Below are 16976 nucleotides of genomic sequence, written 5' to 3'. Positions count from 1 at the left end.
TGCAGTTTCTCTGCCCTTGCATCGCCCTCCCAGCACCTATCAAGGTGTAGTGTTGTGTTCCCCAACTTTGAATGCTCAAAGGGATTTTTATGGAAATTTCACTATGTATGTGTGGTTAATGGCATTTACCCTTCGACTGAGCTCCATTTGTGGCCTCTCTGCCACTTCCTAGATGTCAGAGGGGAGTGGGGCTGATGGTTCCAACCCCTCTAGAAATGTTGTAGAAGAAGGTTATTTTCACAACGCTGTGAATGTACCAATGTCACTTCTGTTGTATACATTTTTAAAAGGGCTAATTTTGTGAATTACATAAAAAATATTATTTTTCTTTTGTAATGGGGAATGAACCCAGAGCCTGGCATATGCTAGGAAAGGTTGGGATTGTAGCTCAGTGAGTGATTCTCTAGCATGTATAAGGCACTGAGTTAGATCCTCAGCACCACATAAAAACAATACATAAAATACAGCTAAAAAAGAGTCATAGCCTTAAAATTTTTATTTTCATGGCAAAAAAAGAAAAACAACCAGAAAGTAAAAAAAAAAAAAAAAAAAAAAAACTGGCAGAAAATATTAGCAAGAAAAAAAGAATTATGAGTATATGAATAATACTTAAATGATGAGGGGAAAATCCAATAAAATTGGGCAAAATATTTGGATAATTTATCAAAAATGTAATTGCTGCCCCTGTCCAGCATGGGCAACTGAACGAAAGTCATTCAAGTAAATTTGGGGTGACACAAAATACCATGCAGACATGGAATGCATTTTTATAAGCTTCAGGATGGCTTCCCTGTCTCCCAGACTCAGGCTCCCATGGTGGGGAGGGGGGGGCAAGAGGAGAGGCTGATGAGAGAGAGAGAGAGAAAGAGCATGCCCTGAGTATGTTCTGGAGATGGCTTTTATTGGGGGATGCTACTGCTTAGAATATTCTATCCAAAAAAAAAGGGGGGGGGCAAAGGTAGGATTACAAATGAACAGGTGAGTATAACACAACTCCACCGGGTAAGGCTTACTCCTGGAGCCACGCCTCATTATCCGAGCAGAGGTAAAGCCCAAGTTATTGCAAGTTACTCAGTATCTCTTGCTCAGGACTTAAGGGCGTGTATTTCCAGAGCGGCTCCGGACATATAATAATGACCTTTTAAAACCAAAAGGTTTCCTGTTTCATTTACAATACAGAAAATGTATGTTAACTACAATTAGAAACCAGTCTACCTCGCCCATTCTGTAAATTATTGGAAACACCTTTTCAGTCCCTTACTGAGTCCCCATAGTCATTCTCTGACAATTCCTTAAAGATCATATCAAATTTGTTTTAATAACCCTGCAAGGCTTGAGGGTATCTACACCATCCATGGAATAATTTTTTTTGAGGAAGAGGGAAAACATGAGCACTGAGCTCAGTTCACATAAATTCCCATGAGCTCAGAACAGGAGAGCAGCCAAGTTGGCAGAAGAGGAAACGGCTTCTTTAAGTATTCTGGGAAATGTAGTTCAGACGCTTGTGGACACGCATGTACTTCCACTCCCACAGGCGGGTCCTGGGAATTCTGGGAAATGTAGTCCAGGCGATCTGTGGCCTGCGGGTGTCTCTGCCTACAAGGGCGAATGCCGTGTATTCGTGAAGGTGGGCTGAGTTATAGAAGCTTCTGCTCCTTGAATGTGAAGTTGCTGTCTTTTTTTCGTGGTAGTTAGGATTAGTTTCTTGGGTCTTGGGAGCCCTTCCGAATTTCCTGGCCCCCACCCCACCGGCATCCTCCATGACCTGCCTTCGGTTTAGGGGGAAGGAAGCCTTCGCGGAGAGCAGGGCTTTGGGGCGGTGACGGCCGCAGTTTCCGTTTTCCCCGAAGCCCGCTCGCGTTTGGGGCTCTCTGTGGTGAAGGCCCGGGTTCGTGGCCTGGTCGGGGCGTGTGTCGCCTGGTTTGAAGGTTTCCGGGGCTCTCGGCTCGCCTAATCCGCCCCCCTCCACCGCTCGCGCGGCCACTTCCTCGGGTGGCCCACGTTGGGGACTTACCCGATCTCGGGGGGCCTCATTGTCGTTCTTTAGAATGTACCATTTAGTTTGGGAATTGCAAGAGGGCCTTCAAAGCAAAGACTTAACAACAGTTACGAGCTCCTAGTGAACGGTGGCTTGTACCATGTATTTCCCTCTGAATGGGCGGGAGGCCCCGGGCTGGGGTCAGAGAGCTCCTGCTGCGGGGGTTCTGGCTCCTGTCTGGCTCTGCAGGACCCGTTCATTCTGGTGACTACTTTCTTCTCTTTTAGGAAGGGTGGGGTTGTCTCCAACTTGAGCAGAGGGATGCCGTGATTGAACTTTTTTGTCCAAGCCTGTGACACGATCACAGTATTTAACAGCACGCTTTTCTCCCCAGCCTGACTGAGGGGAGGTAGAGGTAGTGACTTCGTGACTACTGACAGCAAAGCTCCTGGTGAGTGCGACTTGACTTTTTTCTCTTACAGGGATATGCAAGTCTATTATAGGACATGTGCTCTGGCCTGAGTTTTGACCTTAATTGCTAACTTTATTTTAAGGACTCTAGACAAATAAATACATGTAGGCCATCCTAGGGCTCTGTGGAGAGGTACAGGTTTTTTTCTTATTTTAAATATGAGGAGATTGAAGTGCAGGGAGTATTTGTTACTTGATCATGCAACCAGGAAGAGTGGAAGTTAGGGTTGGAACTTAGGCAGGCCTGGTTTACAGCCTGAGTTCATAACCTCTGGGATACATTCTCATTGAGCCATAGAACTTTTGGAATTAATTAGAGAGAATAACTTGGGACTTGATAGTAGAGACCGTGAGAGCAAGGCTCATGGATTTTTCTTGAATTTTCAATAACCCTCTCTTTTCCCTTAGTTTACCCCTAATGTTTCACACACTTATGGAATCATATCATTGTGGAGCATTCAGAAACATTAGGAGGAAAGGTTTTGTTTTTTGTTTTTGGTTCCAGGGATTGAACCCAGGGGTGCTTAACCACTTAGCCACATCCTTAGTCCATTTTATTTTTTATTTTGCTATAGAGTCTGGCCTAGTTGCTTAATGCCTGGCTGAATTGCAGGGACTGGCTTTGAACTTGTGATGTTCCTATGTGTTTGCCACCATGCCTGTTTGAGGAAAAACCTTTTGACTGCCTGTGAATCTAGCATAGGATAGTAACTGTTAAACTTTGAAAGCATTTTCTTTAGGGGTTCCTTGTGTGCATTAGTAGTTATTTATGAAAAATGTTATCATATTTTTTGTTTTCCTTTTTATCTGAAAATTTCCAAATACCTCCAAGAGAATAAACTAGCAAATTGCTACATTATCATGCTCTTTTTACTCTTTTTATTCTTTTTCTTACTACTCTTTTGACTTTACTAAAATTTAAGAAATTTTATATCATTTTAAATATATAGAAATTTGTGAAAAACCATAAGAGCACCTCTCATCTGTTGGGAAAACTTACCACGTTTTGTCTGTTTGGTTTGTTTATCCTCCTCAGCCAAATAAAGTTACTATGAATTCTAGAGATAGTACTTTTTTTAAGCCTTCTCCAGCAAGGAAGTCCACAGTCTAGGTATTCATCAATGCTTGATAAGAGGCATTTGGGAAGATCAACTTATAGGGTTTCACATAACATGCTAGGTAATTTTAAGTACTATACTTGATAATGTTATCTATGGAATATTAATATCAATCAAAAGACTACTAATAATTACTTCTGTTATCTATTAGATTGTGCTATGTAACTGCATGTTGTCTAATTGGCAGTCTCATATTTAAATCTGTTCTGTTTTTCATATAAAGTCCTTAGAACCGTTTTCCCTCAGGTCAAAGTTTAATGTATTGATTTTAGTTGCCGTGTTTTTATGCTCTTTAAACTGGAAAGATTGGATAGGATTTGTCTTTTTTTCTTCTTCACATAACTGAAAAATATAGGCAGATTATTTTGGACAAAGGTATTCATTGTAGTATCTAACATGTTTTCTCTTTAGGTTCAGATTATGCATTTTTTTGGCTGAGATGCTACAGAAGTGGTGAAGGGTCCTTTTTATTGTGGCATGCCAGGAACTGAGTGATATTTGTTTGTTCCCGTATTGGTAATCTAAATTTGGTTTACTTGGCCAAATAATATCTATCAGATTTTTCCATCATAAAGTTCCCTTTACAAAAACAATCTTAAGAGCTGGGTGTGCTGACAAACATCTGTCTTCCCAATGACTTGGGAGGCTGAGACAGGAGTATCATAAGGTTGGGGCCAGCCTCAGCATTTAGTGAAGCCCTAAACAAATTAGTGAGACACTCTCAAAAAGAACGGGATGTGTCTCAGTGGTTTAACACCCAGGATTCAATTCCGAGTACCAAAAAAGGGGAAAAATAGTCATAAAGTTACTTTTGGGGAGATATTTTATTAGTGGATAATCTGTTGTAAAGAAAACTTCTCCTTTCCCCCTTTTTAATTCAGTCATTCAAGTATATTCAATTAATGTGTACTCTGAATTCAGCTAATTTAAATAACATGTAGGTTAATAATTGTTTTCCAACTTTTTGAGTTATATTTTACATATCACCATTTCAAGTGTACAATTCAGTGATCCTAAGGTACTTTAGGTTAGTAGAACCTGAGGTTAGTAGAATAACCATCATCTAACTTAGTTGATATTGTTTTCTTTCCTCAGTTATACGCTATATGCCACTTATAGTTAAACCTTATTCTCACCCCAAATCTGTAGCAACCTCTAATCTACCTTTTCTATAATTCATTTGCCCATTCTAGATATTTCATAGAATCATACTATATGTGCTCCTTCATGACTGGCTTCTTTCACTTAGTTTAATGTCCTCAAGTTCATCTGTGTTACATACGTCAGTACCTGGTCCTTTTTAGTTTCAGAGTAACATGCCCTTGTATGTGTATGCCCTAATTTGTTTATCCATTTATCCACAGGAGGGCATTTTGGTTGATTTTGATTTTGCTTTATGAATAATGCTGCTGAGAGCATTCACACGCTAATCCACTGAACCGGAATGTGTTGGTGAGCAGCACCCTGGTCGCCCTTTCATGTCTTGTTTTCTGCCTTCTGTGGCACTTTCTAGGCACAGTTCTGCTTTCCTGGGATCGACGTGCCTTAGGACTCTGCCTATTCCAGGAGGAGGAGGGAAAATGACCACATTCAATGTGAGTAAGGCTTGTTTTTCTCACTGTAAAAATTCCATCTTGCAACTCAGATTGTCAGGTTTTCTTTTTTCTTGGGAAGACTCAGAGAGAATAAGGGATTTGAAGACATTTGTTGGCCATAGGCTTCCTTTGTTCACTCTGAGTTGACCTTGTTTTTGATTCTTGTTTTATTTTATATTATTTACTTTATAGAGTAGAAGAACTTGTTTGAGTAGATAATTATTGTACTTGGTACTTCCCTGCTCACATATTTACCATTTTTGTTGTTGTGTGCTCTTCTTCATATGTATATACAATTGTATTCCTATTGACGATACACCTTGAATTGTAAATTGCAATATTTTTTTCCTGTTACTAGGGATTGAATGCAAGGACACTCTTCCTCTGAGCTACAGTCCCTACCCTTTTTACTTTTTATTTTGAGAGAAGATATCAGTAAATTGCTAAGGGAGGCCTGGAACTTGCTCTCTTCCTGTCTCAGCCTCCCAGGTTGCTAGGATTACAGGCAGTTTTAATTGTGTAAATTAGGATTACTGTAAGTTTAATTGTGCTATTTTTATACACTGTAATGTTCATAATGTTACATGATGTTCATCTTTTATGGTGTATCGTGCTTATACACATTTAATTGATTTAGGCATTTGACTTTTTTAAGCAACAGTGTAGTGACAACTTTCCTACATATAGACTGTTCCCCCAAAATCAATATTGAAAACAATATATCAGGTGGGGTTTTTTGTTTGTTTTTTGTCAGCAGCATAATTTGAAGCTCAGTTTTGAAAGAGCATTTGGACATGTACCTTGTTGGCTGTTTTATGGATAAAGCATCCAAAAACTGCACCTAGGCTCTCACTGCTGCTCCACACAAACATTCTTGAAGGTTTTTACTCAGGAAGAACTGCATTCTATGGTCCCCATGGCTGTGTCATTCTGTGTTTAAGTGTTGCTTAAACAGCAAAACTGGGCACAGTTGCACACTAGATGGTTACTCCTCAATAGTACTCTTGAGTGTTTGAAGTAAAGGTGTGGGACTTTTTCATCACTGCGCTTCTGGTGAATCACAGGAAAATCTGTGTGTGTCATTGTGGGGGTACAGATGGCATGAGAGGGATATTTGAGATGACCAAGTTTCAAAATTCAGAACAGTTTCCCACCCATCATCTCTGCCTCCCAGTAAACATTGATAAGATTGAGGTCAAGTGTGTTTGATGTTATAGGAGATGGTGACTTTTAAGGACGTGGCTGTGGTCTTCAGTGGGGAGGAGCTGGAGCTGCTAGACTCTGCCCAGTGGAAGCTTTACCAAGATGTGATGCTGGAAAACTTCAGGAACCTGCTCTCAGTGGGTGAGTTTAGTTCCCCTCTCTGATGGCGTTTCAGCTCCCAGGAGTGGTTTTGTATCCCTGGGTGTTCAAATTTGAGTATGCAATGAGAACCTCAATTCCTAGTAAATTTTATCTAGATGTCACGTAGCATGTGTTTAATCCTGAGTGTCTCTGCATGTTCCCAACCATTCAAACAAGATACATTCCACTTGATAAGGAAAGAGAAGTTTTGGACGATGAAGACAGCTACCCAAAGAGAAGGGAATTCAGGTATGAAGCAAGCAGATGTGTGTTCTTGTACTTGACTCTTCCATCTATTTTACTCTCCTAAGATGCTGGGCAGCATCAATCAGGTCCCGGTCATCCATCCAGCCATGAGAGTAAACATCTGATACTGTACAGTACTATATTGGGTAAAGGATGTGAGATAGAATTTTATGAACTAAGTTGTGTGTTGGATGATTTTTCCCAGATATAGATTAATGTAGGTTGTTGTGAGAATGTTTAAGGTAGGCTAGGCTAAGCTCTGGTATTGAGTTAGGTAAGTATATTAAATGCATTTTTTAACTTAATCATGGGTTTATCAAGGTATAATACCATTTTAAGTTGTGGAGCATCTGAATTTTTGTTTTCCCATCTCTCCCTTTTGCTATATAATCTCAAGGAAGGGGAAGTTTGTCTCTTTTGTTTGTACCTGTATCCTCACTTTGTAGAATAGTTCTGGTGTATTGCAGGTATTGTCAAACACTTAACCCAATGAATGAATTAATGGATGGGGGGACTTCACTGTCTCCAGGGTCATTGAAATAGCTAATGAGTGATACACAAACCAAATGAATCAGAACTGTTGGGGGAGGTTTTTCTTTCTTTTCTTTTTTAATCTTTTCAATCTTTGGCTGCTAATTCAATTTCAGCCTCCTTGGTTTTCCTCGACATGATTTTGTTGTACTATGTGCATTTGACCTGCTTCCCAGGAAAACTTCTCAGCATTCTTCCAGTGACCACACATTGGGTAACGCACCTTTACTCTGACTTTTCTTGAGCCTTCCACAGTTCATTTATAGAAGAAATCCTTCCTGATATCCACCTCTGAGGCAGCTCCCCAATCAAGGGAAAAGAAGTCTTCATTTCCTGAGGTCTCAGACAACACCCAGCTTTCAGGCTACCTTTCTCCTTTGAATGATTTTCTCTCTGCAGCCTTTTGTCGTCTCCAAACTCAAAGGCCCATCACTGCACCCAGATTTTGCCTTCCTTGTGCATGAAAGGGAGCTGATGGACATGGCTGAATGCTGCCTATATTTCTGCGCATATTTCTTAAATACACAGTATATATATTTAATCAATATTTTAAACAAATGTAGTTGTTAATATATTAAAGAATATAGATTTCACAGAATTTTTCCTTTATTATATAAGAGATATAATTTTGTATTTTGAACTGGTGAACTTTGTACCCTGGAAGGAATTGGAAAAATACTCTCTCAAAACATAAACTTCCTGAAAGAGATGCTTCCTTCTACTCATAAAACTTCTATCTCTAAGTGACAGTATATTAAATATATCTGCATTCCCATGTGTATCAGTAGTTACCTATTTACCTGTTAATGTTTTCCAAGATTTGTCATTGGAAGTTAACATTCAGTTTGAAACCCTTAATTCAGGACTTAGTACTATCCTGACCAAAGTTTTTAGTGTTTTATGAGCCTGAGAAATACATCTTTCACCATAACCAGGATGGATGTTTTCTCTTTGTGTAGCTGTACCTGGGAGACTTCAGAAGGCATTTCATGTAATAAGACCTTTCTTGCTTGTCACGAAGCTCTGATAGTTTCTATTCTAGTCCTTTTTTTCTAAATCCTTACTATTAAATTTTAAATTTATTTCCTAGCTTCCTAAAGGTTTGTAGTCTTCGGTTTGAAAATGGTTATAAAGGCATAATTCCATCCTAAATTTTTGACACTCTATTTTCAAAGAGTGCAGTGGTTGCTGGTAGAACCAACCAAGGCATAGCCCCTCACACTTTTGTTTCACACCTGGTAATTCTTGCCACCTTTGGTTTTTTCCATTTGGAGCATCACCTTTTTATAGATGTCTGGTGTGGGCTTTCAGACTCCTGTCACAACTGATATGTTCACACACACACCACTCTGCCTTGTGTGTATATGTGGGTATTACTAGGCATTGAACCGGGGGGGTACTCTACCACTGAGCTACTTCCCCAGCACTTTCAGTTTTTATTTTGAGACAGGATCTCCTAAGTTGCTGAGGCTGCCTGGAACTTGAGATTCTCCTGTCTCAGCTTCCTGTGTTGCTGGGATTGTGGGTGTGCACCACCATGCATGGCTTGTCTGTCCTTTTCTTATTTCACAAAACCAAGTTATCGTCCATGTTAATTTGGTATAAGATTAGGTATGCATGTTATAAAATTCTTGTGCAGAAATACTTTGAAGATTTTAACACTCCCAGGTATTTGATATTTATGAATGTCATGAATTTAACCAACTACAAAGTTTAGAGAGATGGTTTATACCAAGACTGCATTCACTTTATACCAACTAAAATTTGTAGTTTCCCAGCACTACCTTCACATTGACTAATTCACACAACTTTGCTTTATTTTTATAGAGGGACTAGTGCTATATTTGAAGTAGAAAGAATCAAAACTCACTGAATGGTTTTACTTTCATGGTTACAGAAATTTATAGGGAAAAGATGTGTATTACAATTTGCCTATAGGAAAATCCTATAGCACAGAGTCCAGAGAAGTACTGTGTATGAGTGAAGTTTTCATCATACTCTTCCCATAAAGTCCAGACATGTTATTTCCCCAGGATTAAAGTATGACATTGTACAGAGACCTGGTATTCAGAGTAGTTTTTGTGGCTCCATTCCATAGGCATCATTATATAAGTCTGACTGTTTGATAACTTCCCATGTGATTAATTTCAATCTCCTGGTCAGCTGATTCCACGTGACCTAAAGCCCCACCTTAAATCACATCGTTAGTCTTTTTGACATGGGAACATCCCCACCCAAATGTGTGTATGTCATAATAGTAAATCATATTGTTAGACTCTCCAGAGTGACCCATGACTCCCCAGGCCAAAAATATAAATAAATAAATAAAAGATCCTCCCCAAACTAGGTATTACAAGGGCCTGGCGATTACCTCTCTGAACAAATCTAGACTCCTTTTGGTAAGGTTTCTTTCTTTCCTTCATGAAAATATACTAGAATATCCAACATAAATCCAAAGACACAAAGTATTAACTATGCCATTTTTTTCTTAATGTTCTGTTGACCAGTATTTCATTATATGCATGATTTATTATGATAATTTATAATTTAAGATCCTAGACTGCCTAGGAAATTCAGTAAAAAATATTAATAGATTAACTCTTTTTAACACATTACCATTTTTTAAAATCTTTTTATTTTTTCTCGTAAGTCACATTTGAGATTTGATGTGTTCTAAATAGTCTCATACAACCAGATACCATGGTGTACAATGAAAACAACATTTTTCTGTACAAAACCTTTTTCATTAAAGCCTCGTGTCCTTTTTCATGTTGAAAACTCTAATAGAGCCTTACATTGTCCACATTTCTGAATTCTCTGCCCTGATAGGAGGCAGGATCCAAACTGAACTAGAGACTTTTCCAGAAGCAGGACCACATGAAGAGTTATCTTGGCAGCAAATCTGGGAACAAACTGCAAGTGACCCAACCTTCAGTCAAGACTCAAGTATTCGCAGCTCTCAGTTCCCCAGCCAAGGTGACTCACTGTGCCAGGACGAGCCAGGATTATCTCTAATTGACACAAGAAAGGAAGTTTACCTGGATGATGAATGTAAGCAGTCCCTCAGTGATGTCTCCAACTTTGACCTTCAATGGTTATACTCAGGAGGCAAGTCTCATAGAGGTCTTGAGTGTGGAAAAAGCTTCAGTTGTAGCTCAGGCCTTCGTATTCATCAGAGAATTCACATGGGACTGAATTGCTATAAGTATGATGAGTGTGGAAAGGAATTGAGTCAGAGATCCTCCTGGCTACAAACTCATCAGAATGTGCACAATGTAGAGAAACCATTCAAATGTGAGCAGTGTGGGAAAGGCTTCAGTCGTAAATCTGTACTTAATGTTCACTGCAAATTACACACAAGAGAGAAACCTTACAAATGTGAGGAATGTGGGCAGGCCTTCATTCATGATTCACAGCTGCAGGAACATCAGAGAATCCACTCCGGGGAAAAACCATTCAAGTGTGACGTATGTGGTAAGAACTTCTGTGTTAAATCAACACTTCACAGGCATTTCTTGGTGCATACAGGAGAGAAACCATTCAGATGTGACACATGTGGTAAGAGGTTTCGTCGGAAATCAGCCCTTAATAGACACTACATGGTCCATACAAGAGAGAAGCAATACAAATGTAAGGAGTGTGGGAATAATTTCATTGATAGGCGAGAGCTTTATAAGCATCAGATGGTTCACACAGGAGAGAAACCCTATAATTGTGAAGAATGTGGGAAGAGGTTTAGATGGTCCTCCTACCTTTTGAACCATCAGCGAGTCCACAGAGGAGAAAAACCATTCAAGTGTGAAAAGTGTGGGAAGAGCTTTACTCAGAATTCATATCTTCATTGCCATCTGAGGGTGCACTCCAGAGAAAAGCCCTACCGATGTTAGGAGTGTGGTAAGTGCTGAAACTAGAAATGTAGTCTAGACACGCATAGGAGATTCCACACAGGAGAAAGGCCCTATGCTAATGAGGAATGTGGGAAGAGGTATATCTGGGACTCCAGTCTGTTGACACATCAGAGACTCTACAGTAGAGACAAAAAATTCAAATATGAGCTGTGTGGGAAGAGATTTACTCAGAATTCACAATTTCCTTTCCATCAGAGAGTCCATAATGGAGAAAAGTCATGAAAGTGTGAGGAGTGTGGGAAGAGCTTCAGCTAGGCCGCAATTCATTTCACCCATTAGAGACTCCACAATAGAGCAGAACCATGCAATTGTGAAGACTGTGGGAAGAGCTTTGGACACACTTCATACATTAAAGACCAACAGAAAGTCCACAGTAGAGAAATGCCTTAGAAATCAAGGACTGTGGGAAGAGAGAAGCCAAGCAGGTATGGAGAGTGAGGTAATTGCTTTGGTCATCCCTGAGATTTCAACTGCATTAGAGCACCCCTCAACCCCTGAGAATTACCTTGGAAATGAGATGCGTGTGGTGATGTTTTGTTTGTTTGTTGTTTTTTTAATATATATACTTTTAGTTGTCAGTGGGCCTTTATTTTATTTATTTATGCAGTGCTGAGAGTTGAACCCAGTGCCTCACACATGCTAGGCAAGTGCTCTACCACTGAGCTACAACCCCAACCTGCAGTGAAATCTTTAGTCAGTCTTTATAACTAGTCTCATTAGAAACCTCATAAATGGGGGTGAGGGTGATAAGCACTCAGTTTAAATTCATACCTTATACTTCATCAAAAATCCATGGTGAAAAATGTTATCCGAGGGAAACCATTCATTAAGAAATGTTTCACCCCAGCTCAGCATGTCCCAGTGGTCTCAGGACCACATATCGGAGCACCCTTGTAAGTGGTGAAGTAAGGGTTTCCATTCAGAAGTTTGACAATTATAGTTATCATTCAAAGATAGCCCTTAGGAAAAATAAGTTGGTTAGGCATTTACAAAGGTATAATGATTCCCATATGTCTACTAGACATGTCCCTGAGGACAGGGACTTTGCTACTGAATCTCCACAACTTTTAACATTGATTAGCACTTGGTAGGTGTGTTCAGCACCTGTTTGTTAACGAATCAAAAGTAGAAAACATACAATATTTGAAAATTGTATCAAGAAGAGGAAACCTGCAGAAAATAACTTGAAGAACAAACATGAATTAAAATGCAGAAGGCAACTAGTGCTGCAATTGAGAGCACTATTTTGGATATTATTACACTTGCCTCCTTCCCTCTCTCCAGTCTCTGAATCTTTTGAATTTTTTTCATATTACAGCCTGAAAGGTTTTGTTAACTGCAATAACATACCACTGCTTATTTCACAATTAAATTTTCAGCACTGTTAATTCAAGATTTACAGTAACACTTTGAAAGGCTCTGAGTAGTTCATTAATCCTGAATTGATCATGACTTGTGGTTCTCTGCACTTCTAGGCAGGGTTTGACATGATTGTCTCTTAATCCATCTTCTTAGGTCAGAACTATGCAAAATTAGAATGATATTTGTCAAACTCCCTACCCCATATCTTTCTCTATCCCTGTGAAATACATGCTGAATAAAATGGAGTTTGGCAATTTCATCAAATGTATTTCTTATTGGGGCAGGATTAAAATTATGTGCTCTTTGTGGCAATAAAACTATGTCTTTTGGAACGCAGCATGTTCAGAATGTATAATCAGAAATGAGAGAATGAGAAGTTATGGTAATGATGCTTGTAATACCAACAAGTAGGGTTTTCCTAAATGAGAACCATTTATTTAGAGGAAGAGCATTTAGTGGAAACATGGACCATGCCTGGGATTTAGGGTTTAGCTGCAGGGATCACAGAAAGTATTATGTTTATTTATTTATTTTTTGATACTGAGAATTTAACCCAGGGATGCTTAACCACTAAGCCCTACTGAGTCCTATCTTCCACTCCTTTTTCATATTTTATTCACTGAGTTGCTTAGGGCCTTGCTGAGTTACTGAGGCTGGCTTTGAACCTATGGTTCTCCTGCCTCAGCCTCCTGAGCCACTAGTTTCTATTTCTTCAGTAATATTTTCTTCATTATAATAATCTTTCCCCTTACATTGTAAAGCACAGTTATGGCAGCTTTGCAAAATCTTTGCTAAAGCATCAGTGGACAACTGCTTTTTTGAGGGTAGTCTGAGACCTGCAGGTCTTTTAAACAAAAGTTTAAAAAATCCAGTTCTTTTAAACAAAAATTAAAGATAAATCCTTGCCTCTTAATTCCATCTGGATTCTGAAGGTTGATATTCATTGATTTGTTTCTCCCTGATAATGGTCATGTTTTTCTGTTTTTCCCTGGGTCAGTAATTTTGGATCATAGCCTGGAAATTGTGATTCAGATACTGAGGATATATGAGTTCTATAATATTCCTCCAGAGAGTACTGATTTTCATTCTTAAATCATATTTGACACTTAAATCAGCTGCTTCCCACGTGTGGCAGTTCAAATCTCAATTAGGTTCTTCACATTGTTTTGATTAAAGTCTGTTCTGTTTGCTAGCCAAGGTATGCGCTAGCTAGATATGTGGTGGCATTTATACACACATTTTGGGAATTCCTCCCTTTGGTTCTCTTCTTCCCAGAGTCGTCTCACTACCAAACTTTCCATCATATTTTCTTGAACTCAGAAGAGTTCTTTTTCAGTTGGAAAACCGCAGATTTCCCCACAGAGTTTTAGTTGCCTTCAGTTTTTCCAATTGGGACTTGCTCCCAGTCCATAAAAAGCAGAAAACTCTGTCGTTCACTCCCGTCAGTGCTGAAACCACCCATGGGATTGCCTGCACTTGCTCATTCTCCAGGGCCATTGGATACACACCAACACATATATTTTAAAATATAGAAAATAGATAAGCTTATCAAGTATTCTAGTATTTAGTCTAGAGTTTACATAAAGTTGGTATCTGCTGAAATTTCAGTGTAACAAGAACTACTTATTATATCAGGAACTACTTATTATATCAGGATGGAACCCCATATTTAAAATGCTTCTACCACACTCCTCTTTTGCTCTTTATAGAGGCTTCCCAACCATCTCATGCCAATTCATGCACTGTCTCACAGATGACCAATTTCAGAATTGATCAATTGTTACAAATTTTTAAAAACCCAGGAGGGTTGCCGTTATACTGCAGCCTCCTTCTCATCACCTGTGTAGCATTCTGAAGACAGACTTGGTATTGGCACTAGCGTGCACAAAATGTGTGCAGGCCACAACTGATCTGAGCCACACAGCATACCTTGCATCATCCAGCAAACACTCTGGCCCAACTGTCTCTTCTCTACCTTTTCTAAAATCACTGGAAAAATATATGACTAGCTTTCCTTCTTGCTGGCGTTTCACATAAGATGCAGTTCTGGGCAACCGGGACCTTGCTGACCTTTCCAGGCTTACAGAGGGGAGATTGGTCAAGAGGACACACAGTGGTAGAGTGAAGAGGTGGCAGATGATGGATGCCATATGTTTCTGAGTTCTAAGGGGCCTTTTAAAAAAATAAGAATGAAAGAGGTGAGCTCCAAGAGGGAAGTGGCAATTACAGAATTTGATTTGTTTGAAAGTGAGATGACAGCGTATGGTGGCCAGGGAATGAGAAGCCAGGCTTTAGATGTTGTACCCTGCAAGTCCTGTGATAAGAGTAGTGGCAGGGGGGAGAGAATGAGTGTGGAGAGAAAATCTGTCAGGGAGGAGAAGGGAGAGTCAGATTGTTGATGACTGGATGGAGAAGAGCAGTGGGCAGTGGGCAGTTTGACATGAAAATCCATGCCAGGGAAGCAGACTTCGAGAAAACAAAGACGTCCCATTTCCAGGCCTCGTGCTGAAGGTGTGAGAGAGAAGATGGATATTAGTATTTCTTCTAATGAAATTATTTAACAAAAATCTGTCTACATAGGATGTAAAAATGAATATTGCTGCCCCCAACCTGCGTGGGCAGCTGAACTAAGGGTCCTGGTGTGAATTTCCTGGGACACCAAATAAAACACAGACACACACTTTACCTTTAAATCAAGCTTCAGGAGGGCTCCTCCACTCTCGGCCTCAAGGTCCCCAAATGGGAGAGTGAGGAAAGTCAGAGAGGCTGGCAAGAGAGAGCGGGCAGTTTTGGAAGTGAACTTTTATTGGGGGGACCCTCATTCTTAGAAAGTTCCATCCAAAAATGGTCAGGAGGGGCAGGGTTACAAGGACAGGTGAGTGTAATTTGACCAAGGGGATGCAGGACGGCACGCCTACAGCTGAAGACACATCCTCTACCTGGAGGATTGGGGCAATGTCCAGATCACTACAAAAGTGACCAACAGAGCCTCTCTGATCATGGGAAGGAGAATGCGAATCATTCAGCAAGCAGCTTCCCACAGAATATGAGTATAAAAATAATTAGATTAAAAAACTACAACAAGGTCCTTTGTCCATACATAGCTGGTCTAATGATTTTTAAAAATTTCTGCAAACAATACTTGAATACTACCAAAATTTGTCTTTTGCAATAATATTTAGTAATTCTAAACCCATCTGCTGTACACTGGAGGCCTAAACAAATGAGTAATATATTGATGACACTGGGGACCTGTTTCTGCCTCTTGGAAAATAGAAGTCAGTATGGAGGTGGAGAAGACAAGAAGAACTGTGCAATAGTTATTTGATATTGGAGGTATCAGTAGTTTACACATAACCCGAAATCTCAATGATGAGTACACAGGTGACCAGTCATCACTGAGAGAAATTGAGCTCTCTAGATAATCTCTCCAGAATCTGGGGAAGGGAATATCCAAGATTTTTTTTTATTGTGCCATAAAACAAGGGCTCATACTGACAATAGGAAGCCATTGCTAAATACAGAAAAAGTGATGGAATACAAAAGTCACTACTCGTAGTCTTTACAGTAATAATTGATTCAGGCAAGAATCAGCAAACACTAAGACAAATACTAATGGGGTAGTTACAAAATACAGAGATCTCCTCATAGAATACTACTTTCAAAGACAAAACATGAATGGAGAAACCTGGCAGTCACCAGTTTATTCAAGTGATCAAAACTAGGATCACCGATGAAGCCAACACATTTCCTGTTGTGACACATCATTCATGGATTACTCGGGCCACACACACTATCTAATCATGAAGACTCAAACCCAAATTTAGGGATGTTCTTCAAAATAACTAGCTTGTACTCTTCAGCAGTGTCCACTTCATGAAAGACCAAAAAGCTATGGTACTGATCCAGATTAAAGACAAACATGAAAACTAAATTGCAGGATGTGGACAATCTAGATCAGATCCTGAAACAGTGCTGTGCACATATGGGGCAGTTGTCTAATTTGAATAAACTAGAATAGGAAACATTATCAACACATAGTGGTCCTATAATGTTTAGAATTTCTCCTCCTTAGCCTTGGGCCTTCATGACCCCATAGTGCACTGGCTGAGGCAGAAGGGGTATCTTCCAAGGACAAAACAGAAAAGGCAACAGTATTTGTGTGCTTTCCTCAGGAAAGCTTTGTGGCTTTGGGCCACAGTGTGATGTCCAGTTACTGTGAAGTCAATGCTGCAGATGCCACATGGTAGACTTTCTGAAAAATACCAAAATGTTTGGAGCTGCCACGTGGGAATTGAGTGCACTGTAGCTTTGAGCAATGAAGAGTGTGGAACTGGCAAGCCAGCCATGGGCCGTCTGTGTGTGTGTGTGTGTGTGTGTGTGTGTGTGTGTGAACTATGGGCACTGAGCACACAAAGTGGAC

At 39.8% G+C, this 16976-nt stretch overlaps 1 protein-coding gene across 1 annotated transcript; it reads left to right on the top strand.

Moving 5' to 3' along the window:
- The first annotated feature begins 1557 nt into the window (after window positions 1-1557).
- On the top strand, window positions 1558-12817 carry LOC143383525 (uncharacterized). Its single transcript, XM_077105778.1, has 6 exons — window positions 1558-1627; window positions 2266-2429; window positions 4932-5162; window positions 6380-6506; window positions 6684-6755; window positions 10113-12817. The coding sequence occupies exons 3-6, from the start codon at window positions 5046-5048 to the stop codon at window positions 11168-11170; spliced, it is 1374 nt and encodes a 457-aa protein (XP_076961893.1). The 5' UTR covers window positions 1558-1627; window positions 2266-2429; window positions 4932-5045; the 3' UTR covers window positions 11171-12817.
- The last annotated feature ends 4159 nt before the right edge of the window (window positions 12818-16976 follow it).

This window comes from Callospermophilus lateralis, chromosome 18 (assembly GCF_048772815.1).
Source record: "Callospermophilus lateralis isolate mCalLat2 chromosome 18, mCalLat2.hap1, whole genome shotgun sequence".
NCBI classification, from domain to species: domain Eukaryota; kingdom Metazoa; phylum Chordata; class Mammalia; order Rodentia; family Sciuridae; genus Callospermophilus; species Callospermophilus lateralis.
This window is presented reverse-complemented; position numbering and strand designations above follow the sequence as displayed.